The sequence below is a fragment of the Peromyscus maniculatus genome, chromosome 1 (assembly GCF_049852395.1).
Source record: "Peromyscus maniculatus bairdii isolate BWxNUB_F1_BW_parent chromosome 1, HU_Pman_BW_mat_3.1, whole genome shotgun sequence".
NCBI lineage: Eukaryota > Metazoa > Chordata > Mammalia > Rodentia > Cricetidae > Peromyscus > Peromyscus maniculatus.
Window position 1 is genome coordinate 170822949 of NC_134852.1, and position 18631 is coordinate 170841579.

The following is an 18631-nucleotide window of genomic DNA, read 5'->3' on the forward strand; positions in this document are numbered from 1 at the left end:
GCGGCAGATTTAAGAGGGTCCTGGTTAAAAAAAATCAGGATTTTATGTAAAAAATAATGTTTTTAATGAATTTTGTTATTTTCCATTAAGATGTCTGATCACTTTTTTTTCCTTTCTGTTAGCTGAGTCTTCTGTGAAAATCTGTGAAGGCACATCTGCTACATCACCTCTTAGCCACTCAGGGACACCCTGTTACTACTTCTGGCTCCATCTCTGGAAAAAAAGAAGGGAGGAGTCATTCTTTTGTGGCTGGAGTTCTGTCCTCCTCCTTTTCACTGAGCTTGCTAGAAGCATGTGTGTTTGGGGATGCTGGTAGGGGGTGACGCTAGAGTAACAGTAAATGGCTGAAACTGCAAAGAAGGGAAGTCCCCAAGCATCAGCTGACAGTTTCAGAATGCTTACATTGTACCATGGATTTAGACTGTGTGAAGGTCTGTGAGACAATGTCATCAAGAACTGACATCAGAGGACCACAGTTATTCAGTTAAGTGTAGCAAGGTTAAGATATCACCAGAGTTGGCCCCTGTTAGGATGACTTTACTGGGTTCCCGGAACTTCTGCTTCCTTTCAGATTGGGCCAGGAGGCTGCTGCCACGTAGGGGAGGGGCAAACGGGGACAGACCCATTGATCCCTGAGATATCTCATGTACCTTGGCCTGGCGTGGTAATAATGGCATGTGGTGGGTTCTTGTATTTAATGAAAAGGATCTCTGTTAGGAGTGGAACTTTGCATAGAGTTCTGTGTGCCATCATTGGTGACAATCAAGAGCCTACAATGGATTGTGATAGCATTCTATCATTAGCATTCACCGTTTCTAACCAGGCACTAGATGACTTGATCAGAGATCAAGGGACACATATAGATAGCATCCTCTTGTCACAGAGTAGCTCTGCTTCTGTGATCTCCGCACAGGGCCGCTTGGGGTTTGCACGTCCCAGGTAGAGATGTTGCTTGGCATAGCCTTCCAGGGTTATAACTGGCTCCAAAGGTGAGCTGGTCTCCGTCTGTTGCTGAGTCAGTGCTTCTGCTTCTGAAACCTCAAACCATGTCACTTTCCCCAGAGCACCGTGGCTCTGGGGAGCCCCACCTGTACCGCTACAACCTTCTGAAAGCGATTGGTTCTTTTAGAACTACTTTTTTCAACATTGCCTCACAGCTGTGATTATTAACTGTTACCTCCCCTACAGGATGGCATTGCCCGAGAGTCAAAGCATTTCATGTATGCTGGAAACACCGACTTCAGTGGAGCTTCACTCAGAACAAAACAACAGACCACACAAGACCACACAGACGCAGAGGCTTGATCAGGAGTGATCAGCTGAAAAATTTATCAGACATGCAGGTGTTTCACTTATTTCAAACCTGTTGCAGCTTTTAACAGAATATTCAAAGGGGGTTGCTTAGGGCTCTGCTGGGGGTGGGTGGACTTCCTTTTATGCAAGTGTTGAGAGCTGTTACTTTTGAGAGACATTGCTCCTCTTTTAACTGTGTGACATAGCTGTGAGGAAGTACATCTCTTAGAACAACATTTATCCAACCAGTCCACCTTACCAAGGTCAAGTCAGTTGTATTCTAGTAAGCTATTTGGTCAAAACACACTCTGAGTCTTTTCTTCAAAATCACCTTTCACTTATGGCAGATATGGGAGACACAAGAGTTTTTACTGAGACGATAACTCATCGTTTACTGGAAGAAAGAGAACTTTGTAAGCCAGAATCTACAGGACCTTATTCTTAAACTTCCAGCTTTCTTTCCTCTCCACCCTCTCCTTTATGCCCTGTCTGTGAAGAAAAGCACCAGGAGAGACTTTTATTTTCTTTTTCTTCTTTTAATTTGTTCAGCATCGAAGGAGGGAAGGTCATAAACATTGATTGTCATTTACAGGAAACATTCAGAAATCATGTGTGCATTATCTGGGAATGCTAACAGTATTCAACTAATAATTTACAGGACATAAAATAAGGACAAACCCCATTACATTCTAAAGTAATATAGAACTCTCTTTAGTTGTTAGGGGGTGCTGCTTTAATCTATTATATTTATAATTAAAAAAAAATTCAATGCTTACTTTCTAAATGACTCAGGCTGCAGATTTACTCACATACACAGAAATTAGGGCTTATATATTAAACAAAGAGAGAGAGAGAGAGAGAGAGAGAGAGAGAGAGAGAGAGAGAGAGAGAGAGAGAGAGAGAGAGATCAGAAAATTGTAGATTTAAAAACTACATATATGACTGGGTTTATTTGTAGTTTGCCTTTTTGCCTCTACAGGCTGGTAAGAATATATGGTAATAGCATAATTCAGCTTCCGAAAAACCAGTGGTTGACTACAGGAGGCATTGCTCGTTTTTAAAGGTATACTTAGCTTTTCAGAATGAATGCTTTTATTTTACATACTTGCGGGAATGCAACGTTGGGGCACTGCCAACAGTGGCGTGCATGCTAAGGAGGAGCAAGCTGTACCTTCTGCACTGCTCCTCAGGTGCAGCTGTGGAGTAGGCACAGCCACGCCCCAGACAGTCCTTGGCTTCACCTCTGGACTCAGTGGCTCTGGGCCTTGTACTGTAGGCTGGAGCTGTGGCAGAAGCATTAAATCTCAGAACATCAGAAGGAAAGGAAAATCATTTATCTCAATCCTAAAAGCAAGGAAGCATTGTCAGGGATTTCAAAAATATTGGAAAGTCTCATTTAAATCTAAATATCTTTTTATTTTATAAATCGATCATCATAAAATACTAGCCTTTTAAAGTCATATTTGGGATGCAGGAAAAACATCAGTTTCACTGGCCCTGCTCTCGTCTATGTTGTTTACCACATCTCAGCTTTTTCCCTACTTCTCAGTCTCTCCCCAACCCTCCCCCAGCTTCTTTACAACATTTATTTGGTGGAGGTCAGTTATGGCTTCAGCAAATGAGTGGTCTGACCTCAAGTCATTAATAAGAAATAAACACGTACAAAAATATTTTGTTCATCAGAAAGCAGGGTTTGTTTTCCTTAAGCTAGTCCATGCAGAATGGATTTGGACAGAGCCATTTGCTAGGAGTCAAGACGATTTCACTTAGACAACAGTCTCTTTTTAACCATCCCTTTTTCCTATTGTCTAGTTCAGCTGGAGTTTAGGTCTTAGGCCAGTCTTCAACACTGAATTCTTTGGAGCAGTTAGTTGACAGCCCTGTCCCTTTCCTAGTTGTATTACAAAAAGAAGCAGATACTTAACACCAATGACCCACCAAGATGCTTAAACCTTTACAACCGGTTTCCATTTAAAAAACTGAGAGGTACATAAACACTCAGAAAGGAAGCAAGTACATATTTTATCTTTGTTGTTTACCCCCCTCTACAAAATTGTTACAAAGTCTTATGCTTAAACAGAGACATAGAAAAATCAGTGTATTCACTGTCTCTAGTTATTTACAGCAAAAATTACAGAGACAGCATACATTGTATTAGACCTTCCACAAGCATATATTAAAAGTAATTACATTTGAAAAAATATTTTTTATTTTTCCTCTACATTTCTACAATACATACTCAGTTTTCTGTGGGTGTAGTTTCCATTCTTGGGTGTGTGTTAATGGGATGAAGCAAACGGTGCTGTGCTTGGGTGTGGGGCTTGTGGCTTTCAGACATTCCTCATGAGTGTCTATGTACAGCTGTGCTGGTGACGTGAGACTGTTCACCATTAGCCACAGCCAGAGAATAAGTGATGTGACCCTCATGCTGTCAACAGGGGTGCAGACAACCTGTGTTTCCCAGAGTTGGGCTTTATTTCATTCCAGTAATCTTTGTGCTTTAGTTCTGGCTGTGAAGACAACCACTAGCCTGGTCTCTCTGATCCACTGGAGGTTGTGCTTTGGTCATGCAGGAAGCAACGGTTGCTGTGACCAGTTCACCTCAGAGGAATTTCAGCAGCTTCAGGGGAAAAAGTGCCAGCCAGCCCTACCTGCTGTGTAGGAACCTGTGACCTGCACTTCAGAACAAGAGGGCAAGGCTATCTGGATGGCAGAATAAATTGCTCAGAAATGTATAACTAAGAGAAAGTGAGAAAGTGTCACAGATTTTTGAAGCCATACATTTAAGGACACACGTACAGGCTCTATACATCTGAGTTTCCGAAAAAACAAAAAACAAAAAACAAACAAAAAACAAACAAACAAAAAAGACAAGAAATCTAGTTCTTTCAGCTCTTCCACAGTGGGGCTTGGCAGGACACGTGGGAGTGGCTTTTGTAAGCCATCATTCAACTGATTGGCCTCTTCCTTTCGATTGCTATTTGGTTCGAGCCACTTGTTGCTCTATCTTTGAGCAGTGGTGGGTAAATATCGAAACTCAATTGAGAATGAGACAGGCAAGATCTCTCCTCTCCCCAGTGTACTCACATCATTCTAACACCACCCTCCATCAAATCTGGCCTGACTGGCTCTCTAGATGTGATTTTTTATATCAACTAGAGGCGGCAAGCTGGCAGTCTATGGACCTCTTCTGCTCAGAGACGTGTTTGTTTGGTCTGTACTATGCTCAGCGATGACTGTCATCATTTACAACCCGAGACAGCTTACGTAACTCAGAAGCACTGTCAGCATGCAACCTCGGTTGAATGCTGGCTGTCGTATTGCAGGTAGGGCATTTCCTTGCTAGCTTACTACGACTGCAAGGCTATTTACATGCACTCCTTGCCATTTTTTTTTGGGGGGGGCGGGAGTTGAGTTTTCATCTGTTGATTTGAACAGGCAGGCACCGCTGGTTCTGAAACATACTCCCCTCAAAAAGAAAAAGGGTTATTATCAGCCTGTTTCCAAAAGAGGCCAGGGCTCCCCATACCAGGCCTTTCTTCTGGTATGCGTGTAGCAGCAGTTGCAAATGGAGCATCAAACAGCACTTTGTCTTGGTGGCATTTCCCTCCTCTTTATAAGGGGACTCTGTAGACATTTCCCTCAGGTGCATACATAAAAGCTGTAGCTACCATTTGGTGCTTGTCAGAGCAGAGACATCCTTGCCTGAACCTACTGCCCTTTGTGGTAATTTCACTAGAAGCAAGAGTTAATACAGGGAAAAAAAAAAAAAAAAAAAAAAAAGAGCCAGGGAAAATGATTTGGACAGCAGCCAAAAATGCCCTGCTTCTGGAATAAGGAGAAACTAAGAGTGTGGAATGGCGCTGATGTTACTTGCTTCTGGTGTTTTTGAAAAAAAAAAAAGGGAAGAAAACAAAAACAAACAAACAACAAAACAGGAACATTTTCGGCTATCCACGGGCCCTAAGAGTTATTTCAGCATTTGAGCCTCTTATGCACAGCATTATAGTGAGGCAGTGGGAGCTGGCTATGAATCTTCAAGGCTTCCTCCAAATAGTTCAGCCTGACTGCTGGGAAGTAACCTGCTCGAGAAGGCAGCCTTGATGGAAATGCCCTGATGTCCCCTGTTGCCTCTTGTTAACATCCAGTGGGGTACAATCTAGAGTCTCCCAGCTACTGCCAGAGGAATAGAATCACTGAAGACGGCAGTAGTCTCTGCTTTTTGCTTAGAGGTACTTTAGCTCAGAGCCCTGAAGAAAGTATTAAGAAAAAGAAAATGCAGAAAGTGTGCTTGGAAAGTATCTCCTGACCTTTAACGTTTAATCTGGGAACAAAAGAGCCCCAGAAAAACTGACACCAAGATAGGCCAAGTCACAGACAGCATGGCCATTCGTAACTGTCAACCCAGATTTGAAATCCCTCACTTTCCTTCCAAACTTCGCCTTTCTTTCTCCAGAGTACAGATGCACTGGAGCTGTCATTCACTCAGGCTGTCAGCTCTGCCCACTGACAGTTCCATCCCTGCATTTCTTTTGCTAACAACTTACACAAGAAGCCTGGATTAACTGGGAGATAAGTGTGGCAGCCTGGTTGTTTTGTTCTTTGCTCATTTTAGAGAATGGAACTAATGTGTTTACTTGTGTAGAACTTTTAGGCAGGTCCCAAGAAAAAAAGCAGTTCCTTCATTTTCTGAGACGAAGCCACTGTGCCTGGCCTGAGGCCTGTTAGAGAGGGTCTCTCACTGGCATGTTCAACTTCTGCCACTTAGGTTTCATTGGCATCTTTCTGTTTATCCCTTCCCCCTTCTCGATGAATATTTTGTTAATGAAGCATCCCTGAGCAGATTCAGTGCAACATCTGCATCCAGCAGTGATTGTCATCCTTGAGGCATGGAGGAGACTACAGACCCCAGATCCTTCTTCCAGCGCATACCTCAGCCTACCACATTTTGCACATTGGCCAGTTCTCAGGAGAAGGAACAGCATGCTGAGACTGTGTGTGGTAAAGGGAGTTTTTTTTTTTTTTTTTTTCCCTACTGAAATTTCCTGTAGTCACTGAGATGTTCAAAGGGCAGTGTTTAAAGGCTTTCTTAACCATTAAAAACATGACATGATTCTCTTTTAAAGGAAAAGTTGGCAACTGCAGCCAAAATTGGAGCTCTCTCCTCTGGCTGGAAAGTGGGCTGTGCCTGTACTGGTCACCACTGTATGGTTCTGATTCCAGTTCCTAGCCGACTCCTGTCCCTTTGCTTCAAAAGGTTCACACTGTCCCAGTGAGATGCCAGCACTAGTGGAAATGACACAATTTCGAAACCAATGCCCCCTACCCAGGCAAATGTGGGGAACAATCTTTTTCCTACACCACCTGTGGAGCAGAGGAGGAGAAAATTCTCAGCAAATCCTCTAAGGTAACTGGAGGCAACCAACAATTCCCTTTGCAGCAGAGCAGGATTTACAGGCTGACAATGGGAAACACTGAGCCAACAGAACAATGAAAACAAAGTTTGACAAGAGTTCAAAGCTCAAAGGGGACCGCCAAGTAGACACAGTAAGCATTGCCTATCGCAAGCCAATCATAAAACATACATCGCATTTGGAAGCAGCTTGGCTTAATTGAGTGCCTTCCATTACCCTGTTTTCCTAGCAATCAGAAAAGTATCTTTCCATTAGAAGGAAATATGACTCTTGGAATTAATTCTTTATACAAAGAGCTAGCAGGAGTGACATTTAGACCAAAAAGAACTGAGTCCCTGTAGCAGCATAATAAGCAGTCTACAGCTGTCTTCTCAGAACCAAAGGTAATTTGGTTCAATGTAGTTAAATTAATTGAATATAACAGTGGTTGAAAAAGAGATTCATTATTTTAAAGCCTTTTTGTTTTCCCCCAATGGCTTGGAATTCATCAATCATGAGGTGAGAAAAGCCCGTTTTCTGAAAGGAAAGACTAACAGGACTGTTTTGATCATCCACCAGAGTTCTGGGGCATTTCGGAGATGACTCTCAACCGAGAACTTCAGGAGAACGTAAGAGATTTAAAACAAACAAGCAAGCAAACAAACAAACAAACAAACAAAAACCCCAAAGTTTCTATTAATGGAGATTTACAGATGTGTGTGTGTGTGTGTGTGTAAGGAGAAAAGGGCAGGTTTTTATAAGCTAGGGGCTATGCTACACTTACAGTACAACATAGCTTTTGATGTCTTATACACAAATGTGTCCCCTAGCTGCCTCTTTGAAAATCTTAGTTTGGACTAGATCAGACTAAAGGCCTAGGCCTTACAGAAACCGGAAGAACAACTGGCTCCAAGCTCATGCTTTTCTGGTGCTTAATTTCATAGGAATTAGGGTGAAGAGCCTGTATAGGTCACCCTTACATTCTGTTCTTTTTAAGTGGTTACAAAATGACCAATATGGATAGAGGATGTCATTTAAATCTGTGTAGGAAAGAATTTTGGCTTTGGGATACATCAGTCTCATAGACAAAACATTTATTTTTTTCTAATCTTTTGGATTTTTGCTCTATTTTTATAATACAGCATTTTGAAGCTGAAAAAATTGGAGGCCCCAGGCTCTAGATGGCTTTCTCCTTTCTATTAGCCTGTTTTCTAACAAATGATAATGAGTTTGAATTTAATGAATGACTTCTTTACTTTGTATGTTCTATTTCTTTCAGTTCTTTGGAAAAAAAATGATTAGAAAATGTCTATCCAAAATGGCACTGGGACCTTGTTTTATACTTCTAGTCAAATATTTCTAAAAACATTGATGGTAGTCATAATCTATAGACTGATTTTTTCCTTTTTTGTTAAAGAAATAATAAGCATCAAAGTCAAATATCTTTCACAATTGAAAATCTGAATCCAAAGGGGGGAAAAACCTAATATTTTGTATTCTGGTGAAAAATAGAAAATATTATTGTCTGGTTTACAGTCTGATTTGTGAAACAGGAAAATGGCTTCAAATCCTTTTGCCCCCGCCCCCATATGCAATCTTGACAGGGCTTTGAAGTCATTGATAGAAATGGAGCTTTTAGAAAGCAGTTATATGTTACACAGATTCCTTTGTAGACTTGCTTCTGAATGGGTACTATCCTGTTGTTAGGTATGGATGGAAACTCTGGCTGGTAAAGGAAACCCTGATTGTCTTAACATAAAAGTAACATATAACAGAAAGTAAATCACATGAGAGAGCCTGACTGAACCTCCATTGCCAGTGGGCATGGCATTTGAAGCCACAGTGCATGAATACGTAATTGTCATATATAATACTCTTACATATTATATATTCATTACATACATGCACGGTACTTTCCAAGACAGTTACAAATTTCCACATGCATCAACTATCTAAAAACATAGAAATAGGTAAGCTTAGTAAGGGGATTTTCTTAAATTATATTTGAACAATCAACAGGAAAAGTAATCATGTAAAGTACGGCTCTGTTCTGGTATATATCTACAGTAAAATTCTATAAACAGTTGTCTCCAAAACATACCCGAATAAAATTAAAAAAGATAACACCCAGTGTCCTATATTTGTATATTTATGATCATTTCAAAAACAAACAAACAAACAAACAAACCAAAGAGCCCCACTCAGGTGCATATTTACATTCTTCAAACTGTAGCGGTGAAAAATAATTCTATTAAGTGCAGGACATTCCTAATGTTGCAGTAGTGACATTTTCCTTAAGTCTCCATGAACACATTGCTTTTGTCTTAACGGCGATGCATTCCATGACTCTGAGAGTTCTCATCCCCTTCATTTGCAGACCGCAGCACAGTCAGGATTAAAGAGCTCCTTGTACAATGGAGGAAACAGTGTATTCACTATGTCTGGATGAGATTGCTTAAAGACCTGCAGCTTCTCCCCATGCAAGTTGCAGACTGCCGTGATAGTTGGTATCTTGGCTATTAACTGCAGAACACAGAGACAGAGGGAGACAAAGAGGAAAGCTCATTAGTGGACTGTCTTGTGAATTAGTGTCTTTCGGGGACCCAGATAAAGGTAAATGGCTTTGAAAAAAGAGGTTTGGAAAGAAAGAAGGCTCACTTTCAGCTTCCCTTGAAAAGAAAACAAAAACACTCCTCATCCTATGGTCTAAAGAAAAAGAGAGAGGGAGAGAGAGAGAGAGAGAAAGCAAGCAAGGAAGGAGGGCTAAGGCTTTTGGTTCATTGTTCTGAATAAAATATGCACAGGAGGCCTTCTTGTTTAGTAAGTGTGAGTGGGTGCTGAGCAGGCAAGCCACCTGAATAGGAACCCTGCTTCCTCACAGTCAAGGACAGTGAGACAGTGTGACTCTGAGGCACTTTGTGGCTCAGTCTTTTCACTTGTAAAATGGGCTTGTTAATGCCATCTTTCTCTTTGAGTTATGTGGACTGAGTAAGGAAGTTGATATGAAAGTGTTCAGAAATCTGCAGGTGTGAAATGTGATTGTTAGCTAATAGTATTATTATCTGTCATTTCCTACAGACTTCTAGGACATGAATATTAGATTTCTATGCTTTGAAGGATGATAATATTAGGAAAGGAAAGGAACGCAGTGTGAAGTTATAACACACAGGCAGAGGACACTGTGGGGAGGGAGGGATGGGAATCACCAGGAGGGGAGCAGGAGAATTAGAGAGGGGAGCGGGCAGGAATAGGAGTGGAGTACATGCTGTGCACGCATGACGGTGTCATAATGAAGTTCAGTATTTTGTGCACTAATTACAAAATTTGTTTAACGTGTGACCCATGATTATCCACAATTCTTGGAAGTCAAACTCACTGAATTTATCTGCATCTCCCTAACCTTTTTTGACTCTGATCCAGAAAATGAGACTGTGTTTACTCAAGAAAGTCTGAGAGGTACTGGCTTTGAATGTTCGTAGGGAAGTATTTCACAAACAAGTGGAAGACTAGCCTGTAATCACCAGGCTTTGATTACATCTCCTCTTCCCTTCCTCCTGCTCCTCTTCCTCATTTTTCTTGTTTTAAAGATGGAACCAAACCCTTGTGCATGTCAGGTGGGTGCTCTATCATAGAGCTATATCGACAGTAACATGTATATGTATATAAAATCATTATATTATATAGAAACATAATTACATATTAAAGTATATTTCTTTGAGTTAAGTAAGAAAACAATGTTTGATGATAATTTAAATGACTCCCCATTGTGCTACATGCTACAAAAGTCTTAGGAGATGAACATTTCTGTTGCTAAACATGTTTACAATCATCCCTTAGTATCAAATTAACTTAAGCATATGTTCATACAACAATATTACTCTCAGGTTGAGATAAACTCTTCTACAGGGAACACTCTTACTAAAGGTAAGTATGGTAGTTCCCACAGCTGTTTAAAGATGGACTGCAAAGTGATGATGATAAAATATAGTTAAGCAAACCCATGTGATGACCTGGTGGTCATTCCTCTCTCACCAATAAGAACACATTTCAGCCTCTGAAGTGGAACAGCAAACAAATAATTACCTCATTGTTCTTCAAAATCAGAAATTTCCCCTCTTCTACTAACTTTCCTTTTAACCACTAATTACTCTGTAATGATTCTATAAGAAATGTAAAGCTAGTTTTAGGAATAGAGCTGCTGACACACTAAAGGGATCTAGACACATCTTTATGGTGTGAGGCTTCAAACATTCAAAGATGTTTGAGGCTTCTGGCTCTGAAACCTAGCCATCTCTGTTGCTGTCTGAAGAAAGGCTAGGAATGAAAGAAGGTAGAATCTTTGTAGAGCCTGTCAGACTTCAGACTGAGAATCAAGACTTTATCTTCAACAGTATGAACTACATTCCTTTCATTCAAGATACTTCACAAAAATTAACTGCATGTTTATTTTATATCAAGGCTTCACTAGACACTGGAATGCACAAAACTGTTATGGATTTTGCCCATAATGTACTTGCTAAGACAACTGGAGATTAAGTGACCGCACTGATTAACACAGAGAGAAAGGCTGTGGTCAGATTGATTGATGGGTGGTAGCCAAGAAGTGGTAGATATCTGGATGTCCTAACTTCTTGTAACAAGCCCTCCCTAAGATGTGGCAGCAAATCTGAGCAGGGAAGGAAGAGTGAGAATTGTGCAGGCACTTAGGCACAAAAAGACACTGGATCAGGGGCAAAGACACTGGATATGTAGTGTGCTGAAGGCAGCCTAGGTTTACTGAGGCAAGGGGAACATGGATTTGGGGTTGATGTTGGTGGAGAGATGTGCACATCCAGAATATGGCAGCTCTTATGGTCCATGTCAAAGCCTTTGGCTTTAAACATAAATAAAGATGACCAGAATACCATTCTGAAAGACTCACTTTGAGTCTGGGGTACAAAAGTGTCTTTTGTATATTTTTATATGTAAACAGTTTATAAGTGTCCACTTAACTGGAGCCCTTGGGAAATTATTGAAGCTTTCTTAACCAGCTGCTTCACACAGAAGGAAACTACAACAATTTAGAAACACTTCCTGCACATTACAGAGCTCCCTGAAATAGTTATTGAGTGGAGAGGAGCTCTGAAAGCCTCCTGTAATCATACGCTGTTGGACTGATGATCTGCAGTGCTGCCGAAAATTCCAGATGCAACTGTGGAATGACTGCCAGTCTTTAGTGTGATAAGAATCACTGGAGGGCTTCTTCAAAGTGCAGATTGCCAGGACCCTCTCCCAGGGGTTCAGTTCCAGTATGTCAGATTCCATGCTTGAAGTAAACATCCCCTGTGAACACTCATGTCACAAGCCAGTGGAATAGGCTCTGAGAAACAGTGCCTTGGAGGCTCAGATTTTGTGGGGAGAAAAAAAAAAACTTTTAAAAAATTGACAAGTAAATTCTGTATTCTCTCTGAATTGGTCCTATTCCCTGAGTGTCAAGTAGGTACTTTCAGGTGACAAAGACATTTTCATGTCTACAGAAGGAAGGCTGTATTTGCTCCTTCTATTATATGATGAGGGACAAGTTAGGAGTCCTTGGTGACATACAGGCATTACATAGAGAGAATAATGGATACAGGGCTTTAGAATCAGGCTATGTTGAAATCCTAGTACTGCCATTCATACAATCTTGGCCAAGTTGCTTAACTCAACTTCCTTATTAGTCAGATGTTGTGTTAGGGTTCCTGTGGCTGTGATAAAACACCATGACCAAAAGCATCTTGGGGAGGAAAGAGTTTATTTCAGCTTACAACTTATTAGTCCATCACTGAGGGCAGCCAGGTCAGGGACTCGGCAAAAACCTGGAGGCAGGAACTGAAGCAGAAGCCATGGAGGAGTGCTGCTTACTGGTTTGCTCCTAGTAGCTTGCTCAGCCTGCTTTCTTATACCATTTAGGACCACCTACTCCTTGTCAGATTGGCCCACCCACATCAATCATCAATCAAGAAAATGTTCCACAGGCTTGATCACAGGCCAATCTGGTGGGGACATTTTCTCAATTGAGGTTCCCACTTCCAAAATGACTCTAGTCTGTGTCAAGCTGACATAAAAACTAGCCAGCACAGATGGTGACTATAACATTTCCTGCTTCAGAGGGAGGCTGGGAGGATTTAATGAGTCAATACACATGGTTTTATAGTGCTGCCTGCCGTCTGCTGACGACACACATGATGGCTATTGTATTAGTTACTTTCTAGTCATTGCAACCAAAATACCAGAGAATGACGTCATGTGCAGGATTTTCATTTTGAGTCACAGCTTCTGAAGCATCAGGTCATCATGGCACTGAGGGAGTGAGAGTGGGACAGAGGGAATTTTATCAAGGCAGGCAGCTAGAAGTGTGTGTGTGTGTGTGTGTGTGTGTGTGTGTGTGTGTGTGTGTGTGTGTTATTAGAATGCAACTGGCTTTACTTATTTTGACTAGACCCTCAGCCCCTGGGCTCTTTATTCTTTGCAGGTCCCCTGTGATGGTGCAAATGTGAATTGCCCCCAAAGGTTCAGATATTTGAAGGCTTAGTCTCTAGTTGGTAGAACTGTTTTGGGAAGGATTAGGAGGTGTGGTCTTGTTGGAAGAGGTGTGTCACTGGGGGTGGGCTTTATGCTTTTAAAAGCCCATGCCGGGTCCAGTTTCTTTCTTTGCCTCCAACTTTTGGATATAAATGTAAACTCTTAGTTACTGCTCTAGAGCCGTGACTGCCTAATTACTGCCAGACTAACTCCTTGCCATGATGGCCATGGACTCACCCTCTGAAGCTGTAAGCAAGCTCCCTGTTAAATGCTTTTTTAAAAATAAGTTGCCTTGGTCACTGTGTCTGTTAATAGCAATAGAAAAGTAACTAAGACATCTCCAGCACATCAGGATGGATATTTCTCCCTCAGTTAGCCCTCTCTGGAAGTGCCCTCACAGACATAGTGTGGTGATTCTTAATCCAGTCGAGTAGACAATGAAAGCTAAGCTGTGATGCTTTCAGTTCCATATAGCACTTCCTTCAAGGAGTGAAAGGGGCAAGGCCATGCTCCTCAGACATAGATATGAGCGGCAAAGACCCAAAATCCAAGTCTGAACACACTGCATATTATTTCATGGGAAAATTAGCCATTTGCTTTTGTTGGAATGAGTGTGCAAAATCATGGTTATTTTTCATTTTCTTGTGGCAATAAAATTGTTCATGGACTGATTATAGACTAGATCCCAGTGCCATGGTTCTTCCAGCCTTTGCTGCTTCTGTTATGGATGGACCATCTGGGAAACTGAAAGCACATGAGCAGGACTGGATCCTTGATGGCTTCTCATTTGAGTAGAGGTAGGGAACTGTATGTCTCGTTTTGGAGAAAGTTGACTCTTTTCCTCTTTCTGCTAAAAATTCAGGTCTCGGTAGAGCCTAGCTCATATTCAGTTCTGTCTCTTGTATGGGATTCAAATCCATTTTCTATTGTTCGTCTGTAGAATGGGCCGACTAGCTAACAAACACGGGCAGCAAACAACACTGAGAAAACTAGAGAGCTTTGTCAAACTCTATTGTCGCAGAATAGGCTGGCTGAGATATCCTATCAGCGGGGCGATGGGAGTGTTGGTGTGGCATCACTACTCTGCAGGAACGACAGGCCAGGAGGCCATGCAGAAACAGTGGCAAGTACTTGGCAGCGCCCAGAAGGGCCCAGTGGAGGAATCAGCAGGCAGTCACTTATTGCTCATTAATATTATGTACTGCAGCTGAGGACCCCCATTTCAAAGGGAGCTCAGAGCAGCCTCAGCAGCAGTTAATGGTTCAACAACTTTTTAAACAGCTGGGGAGGTGATCCAGAAGCACTTGGAGATGGAGGGGGTAGTCAACTTGAAATCATCATGAAATTTCTTCACATCCAAATAATCTCCATTGCAGAACTAGACGGAAGATCTATAAAAGGGCATCTCACATTCTTTTTTTTTTATGGCAAGTGTTTCTTATAAGAAGGAAGATGTAGCTTATGTCTACAGTGGTCTACAGGAAGAGAAAGCAGCTTTCTGAGAAGAGATAACAATCCTATGCTTCTCTCCAGAGAGTGGTTTTATGAGAGAGTTCACATTTTTAAAAGTAGAATATTTGATGTTGGGGAAATGGGACAAGCAGAGGGTAAAACTAGCCATCAGGATGTTGTCCATCCTGACACAGGAAGCCAGCAATGGTTTGATCAAAGTAGAAGAGGGAGAGGCTGAATGCATCCATGTTACCTGTCCAGCTTCACATTTCTTTTTTGATTTTTGTGTAACCAGACTAGGCAGTTGGATTAAAAATAATATGGAGCTTGGGATCCTTTTCCATGTCATAAAACTCTTTCCTTCCTCTCCTCTGCCCATTCTTGACATCCATGTTGTGGCACATATTCTTTCCACCTGGCCATTGGGGGTGACATTGGAAGTAGGCATTTGTCTCAGCTGGGATTGGGATTTGGAATCAGACTGATAGCCCGAAGGTACTTTCTAAATGTAGCCAAGACTACAAGTAACTTAAGGAGATCAGTGTATCTCCCCATGAGGACCAGGAACTGAAGAGCATTAGAGAGAGAGAGAGAGAGAGAGAGAGAGAGAGAGAGAGAGAGAGAGAGAGAGAGAGAGAGAGAGTGAGAGACACAGAGAGAAAGAGACAGACACACACAGAGAGAAATGAGCTAGGTATCTCAAGACGGATAAATATAAGTTGGAAAATCTTAAGGCTTCCCAATTCCAGTATCTTCATGGGTGGGAACTGCTTTTTTTTTAAACTTTCGATTCCACCATACCTTTCTACTGCTTCATCCCATTTCATTTTATTTCTTAGCTCAGTTGAACTTGACTCACATTACTTGTAACTAAAGCACCCCAACGAGTACACCAACCTGCAACTTGAGGAGTGAAGAGTCACCTACTGAACTCTTCTGCTTTACAGGTGCTTAATCTGATGGACAGTGCTTGGAATTTTGTGGTGCTGGCCTTACAGTGTGTGCTGGTCCACTGTAAGCAGCCACAAGAGACTGACACAGTCTGATCTCATCCAGGAGTTCCTGGAAGAAGCTGCCACACACTGTTTTCCATGCTCTCCTGGCTCCTGTATTCATGACAAATGCAGGTTGAAGAGGCAAGCTATCCCAGGAGAGAGCTGTGTTCCATGAGGAAAGATTTGAAATTTAAAACTTGGGAACTCTGTTAAGGTGTTTTCTGTAATTCTGCCTGTTCTTGCACTATTCTACTATGTATTTACAACTGTGTAGAAGCCTGAGGGGAGCTTCAGGGATGCCCCAGATGTGGTGACACAGGTATGTTACATTGTGATATTCACTGAGTGATACAAGACATTAAAAAAAATACAGACATTTAAAACTGCAGAACAAATGCCTAGCCAAAATAGAAAAGAGAACAGTGAGACCGAGGACATGAGCCACAACATCTGGGCAGGGATGTCTTATTTCCTGATAGTACTGACTGCTTATTTCAGGTGAACTTGACCCCTATTCTCTAGTTACCTATCTAGAGAGTCTCAGACCACACTAAAATTACACGCTTGGAAAGACCACAGACACATGGCCTCAGCATTCTGTTATTAGCCAGAGCGGTGTCTGTTTCTGACCCCATGGAGAATGCAAGGAAAAACAGCGTGAATGGCTTTCTAGTTTCCCTGGCTCCTTCAGTATTTCAGTCCATGTGGTAAAACATGGACTCTATGGGCCACATGGTTGTTTCTTCTATGTTCATTTCACAATGGTCTTGCTGATGCCTGGTCCTCATGAAAGGATACATCAGCACTCAGCTGAGAGTGGCCAGGGATGATTCAAGTAAGATTTCAAACACCAACATGTAAAATAGGCTTAAGATTTCTATCTTTCAAGTTTTTCTCTAGTAACTTATATTCCTATAATAGAAAGACAAGGTTCTTATGTTCAAGAAATAGTTTTCTTATCTTATACTAGAAATAGGCAAAGGAATTAAGAAGTTAGTGAGCCTGTTGGCAGTACTTCTCCTAAGCTCATTTTAGCACAGGATTCCTGGGAAGGTGGATGCCTTTGGAGTGGGTGTCTCTGAGTTTATCAAACATTTAGGAGGGGCAACCCACAAATTAATTGTTTAGCTGCTGGTAGTAGCTTAGGTTTAAATTCTGACTCTTGCTCACATACTGGTCCATTCTGGGTGAGGTACATGATCACTTGGGTTTTCAATTTTCTCTTTCATAAAGAAAGCTAATAGGAGTATAACTTTGAAAACTCAAAGTCAACATAACTGGATAAACTAAATATATAACTATGGTTATCTCTTGGCTTTAGTAACCCAGGAGGCAGAAAGGAACGACTGAATTAGGAAGGCCTATGTCAGATGTGCCTTCTAGCTAGCTTCTAGATGTGATCTTCTAGTGTTGCACACGACAAAATCTCAGCCACTCTGAATTATTCATTGCCTTGACCACTCATGTGATTTTGATCACTCATTGTTTTTAATTGTAATCATAGCAGTGCTTTGTTTTATGCTCTATGTCATGTGATATTATATCTCATATACATATATATTGAATATTTGATCTATAATAAACATTTGTGAGGTAAATAATACTACTGTGACTTAGGAACATTCTTTCCATGTGAGAATCTCTTCTTCAGTGTTAAGCAGTGGCTGTGATGTTGTATGAATATGATGCACTGCTTCCTGCAAAGTTAGGGCTTCATGCTGTAGTATCTCACCTGGAAGGGGAAAGCAAAGCTCAGATCTCTCACCCAGGTAAGAGATTATGTTCAGACACAGAGAAAGGAATGATAGGCTGTGTGTTAGGTGGGCAGAAGACATTGATCTCCCTTATGTCTGAACCTGAGAGTCCACTTCAGAGGCTAAATCAGCAATGTCCAATAGAAACATAAGAGAATTTGATGGTCTTGTACTTCTCATTACAACTTAGGATAAGAACACAACTGCAGGCATTTCTACTTGCAGAATTTCTAGGAAAACTAAATATATAACTATGGTTATCTCTTGGCTTTAGTAACCCAGGAGGCAGAAAGGAACGACTGAATCAGAAGGCCTATGTCAGATGTGCCTTCTAGCTATTGATTGAACCCCAAGACTTCATGAGGGGAAGAGTGGGAAATGGACTTGAGGGCAAGATTGAGTGAGAACCAGTTCTGGGCTTTGTCTTTGACTGTGTATATACTGTCACAGCATGCTCTACCTCAGACTGATCCCTCCTTCTTCTCTGCCTCTGCCCCTATGGTCAGAGCAATAAGAAGGGAAGATTCAGTGATTTATAATGAAGAAGGATGACAGGTCAGAAGTCTGAAGTGACAGCAGTCTTCACAGTTCAGAATTTGCGACTGATCTCCTTCCATCTGCTCAGCAGCCCGCTGTCCTCAACTGGACCCTGAACCTCATGGATCCTCACCTAGGAAGCAAACCTCCCCTAATGAGTCAGGTCAATGCCCGCCATATCAGGAGCTGAAACATGCCCTGGAAAACTGATGGAGAGGTTGACCTCTGGACACATGCGCCATCAACACTGCATGCTATAAGCTTTGGTCTAGAAGATCACTCCAAACAACATGGTTATGGCACAGTAGCAGTTTGAATTAGTAAGATGGGGCAAAAATCATCCTCTTCTCTTCCCCATTACAGTGGGAAACATCCAAGGAGTCCTTAAAATAACCACATAGGACTGAGCAGTGGAGGGCAAAGAGAATGTCTGGAAGAATCTTTGTTTTTTTTCTTTTGGACATCAAAGGATGTTATACTGAAGGGAACTTAAAGACCAGGCAGTCCAGCCTACTCGTTTCCCAGACAAGAAAAGTGAAGCCCAGAAACAGATGGGCTGCCTCCTCTAGTCATATGGGGCTTAAAAATATATATGTCTATTTATTTTTTCATAAGCTTTTATGAAAGTGACCAGTGTTATCTCACTTCCTGGCTTCTCAAATTC

General features: G+C 41.6%; 1 protein-coding gene across 3 annotated transcripts in view; it reads right to left on the minus strand.

Moving 5' to 3' along the window:
• Positions 1–2260: 2260 nt before the first annotated feature.
• Positions 2261–18631, minus strand: part of Rorb (RAR related orphan receptor B) — a 193199-nt gene continuing 176828 nt past the window's right edge. For 2 of the 3 annotated variants that reach the window (XM_076561043.1, XM_076561023.1), the window contains one exon: positions 2261–2576. In XM_076561043.1, the coding sequence (XP_076417158.1) occupies positions 2391–2576 (186 nt within the window). In that variant the 3' untranslated portion in view covers positions 2261–2390. Of the gene's footprint in view, positions 2577–8819; positions 9210–18631 lie in introns of those variants that run through there. The other variant, XM_016003884.3, reaches the window with a different exon arrangement.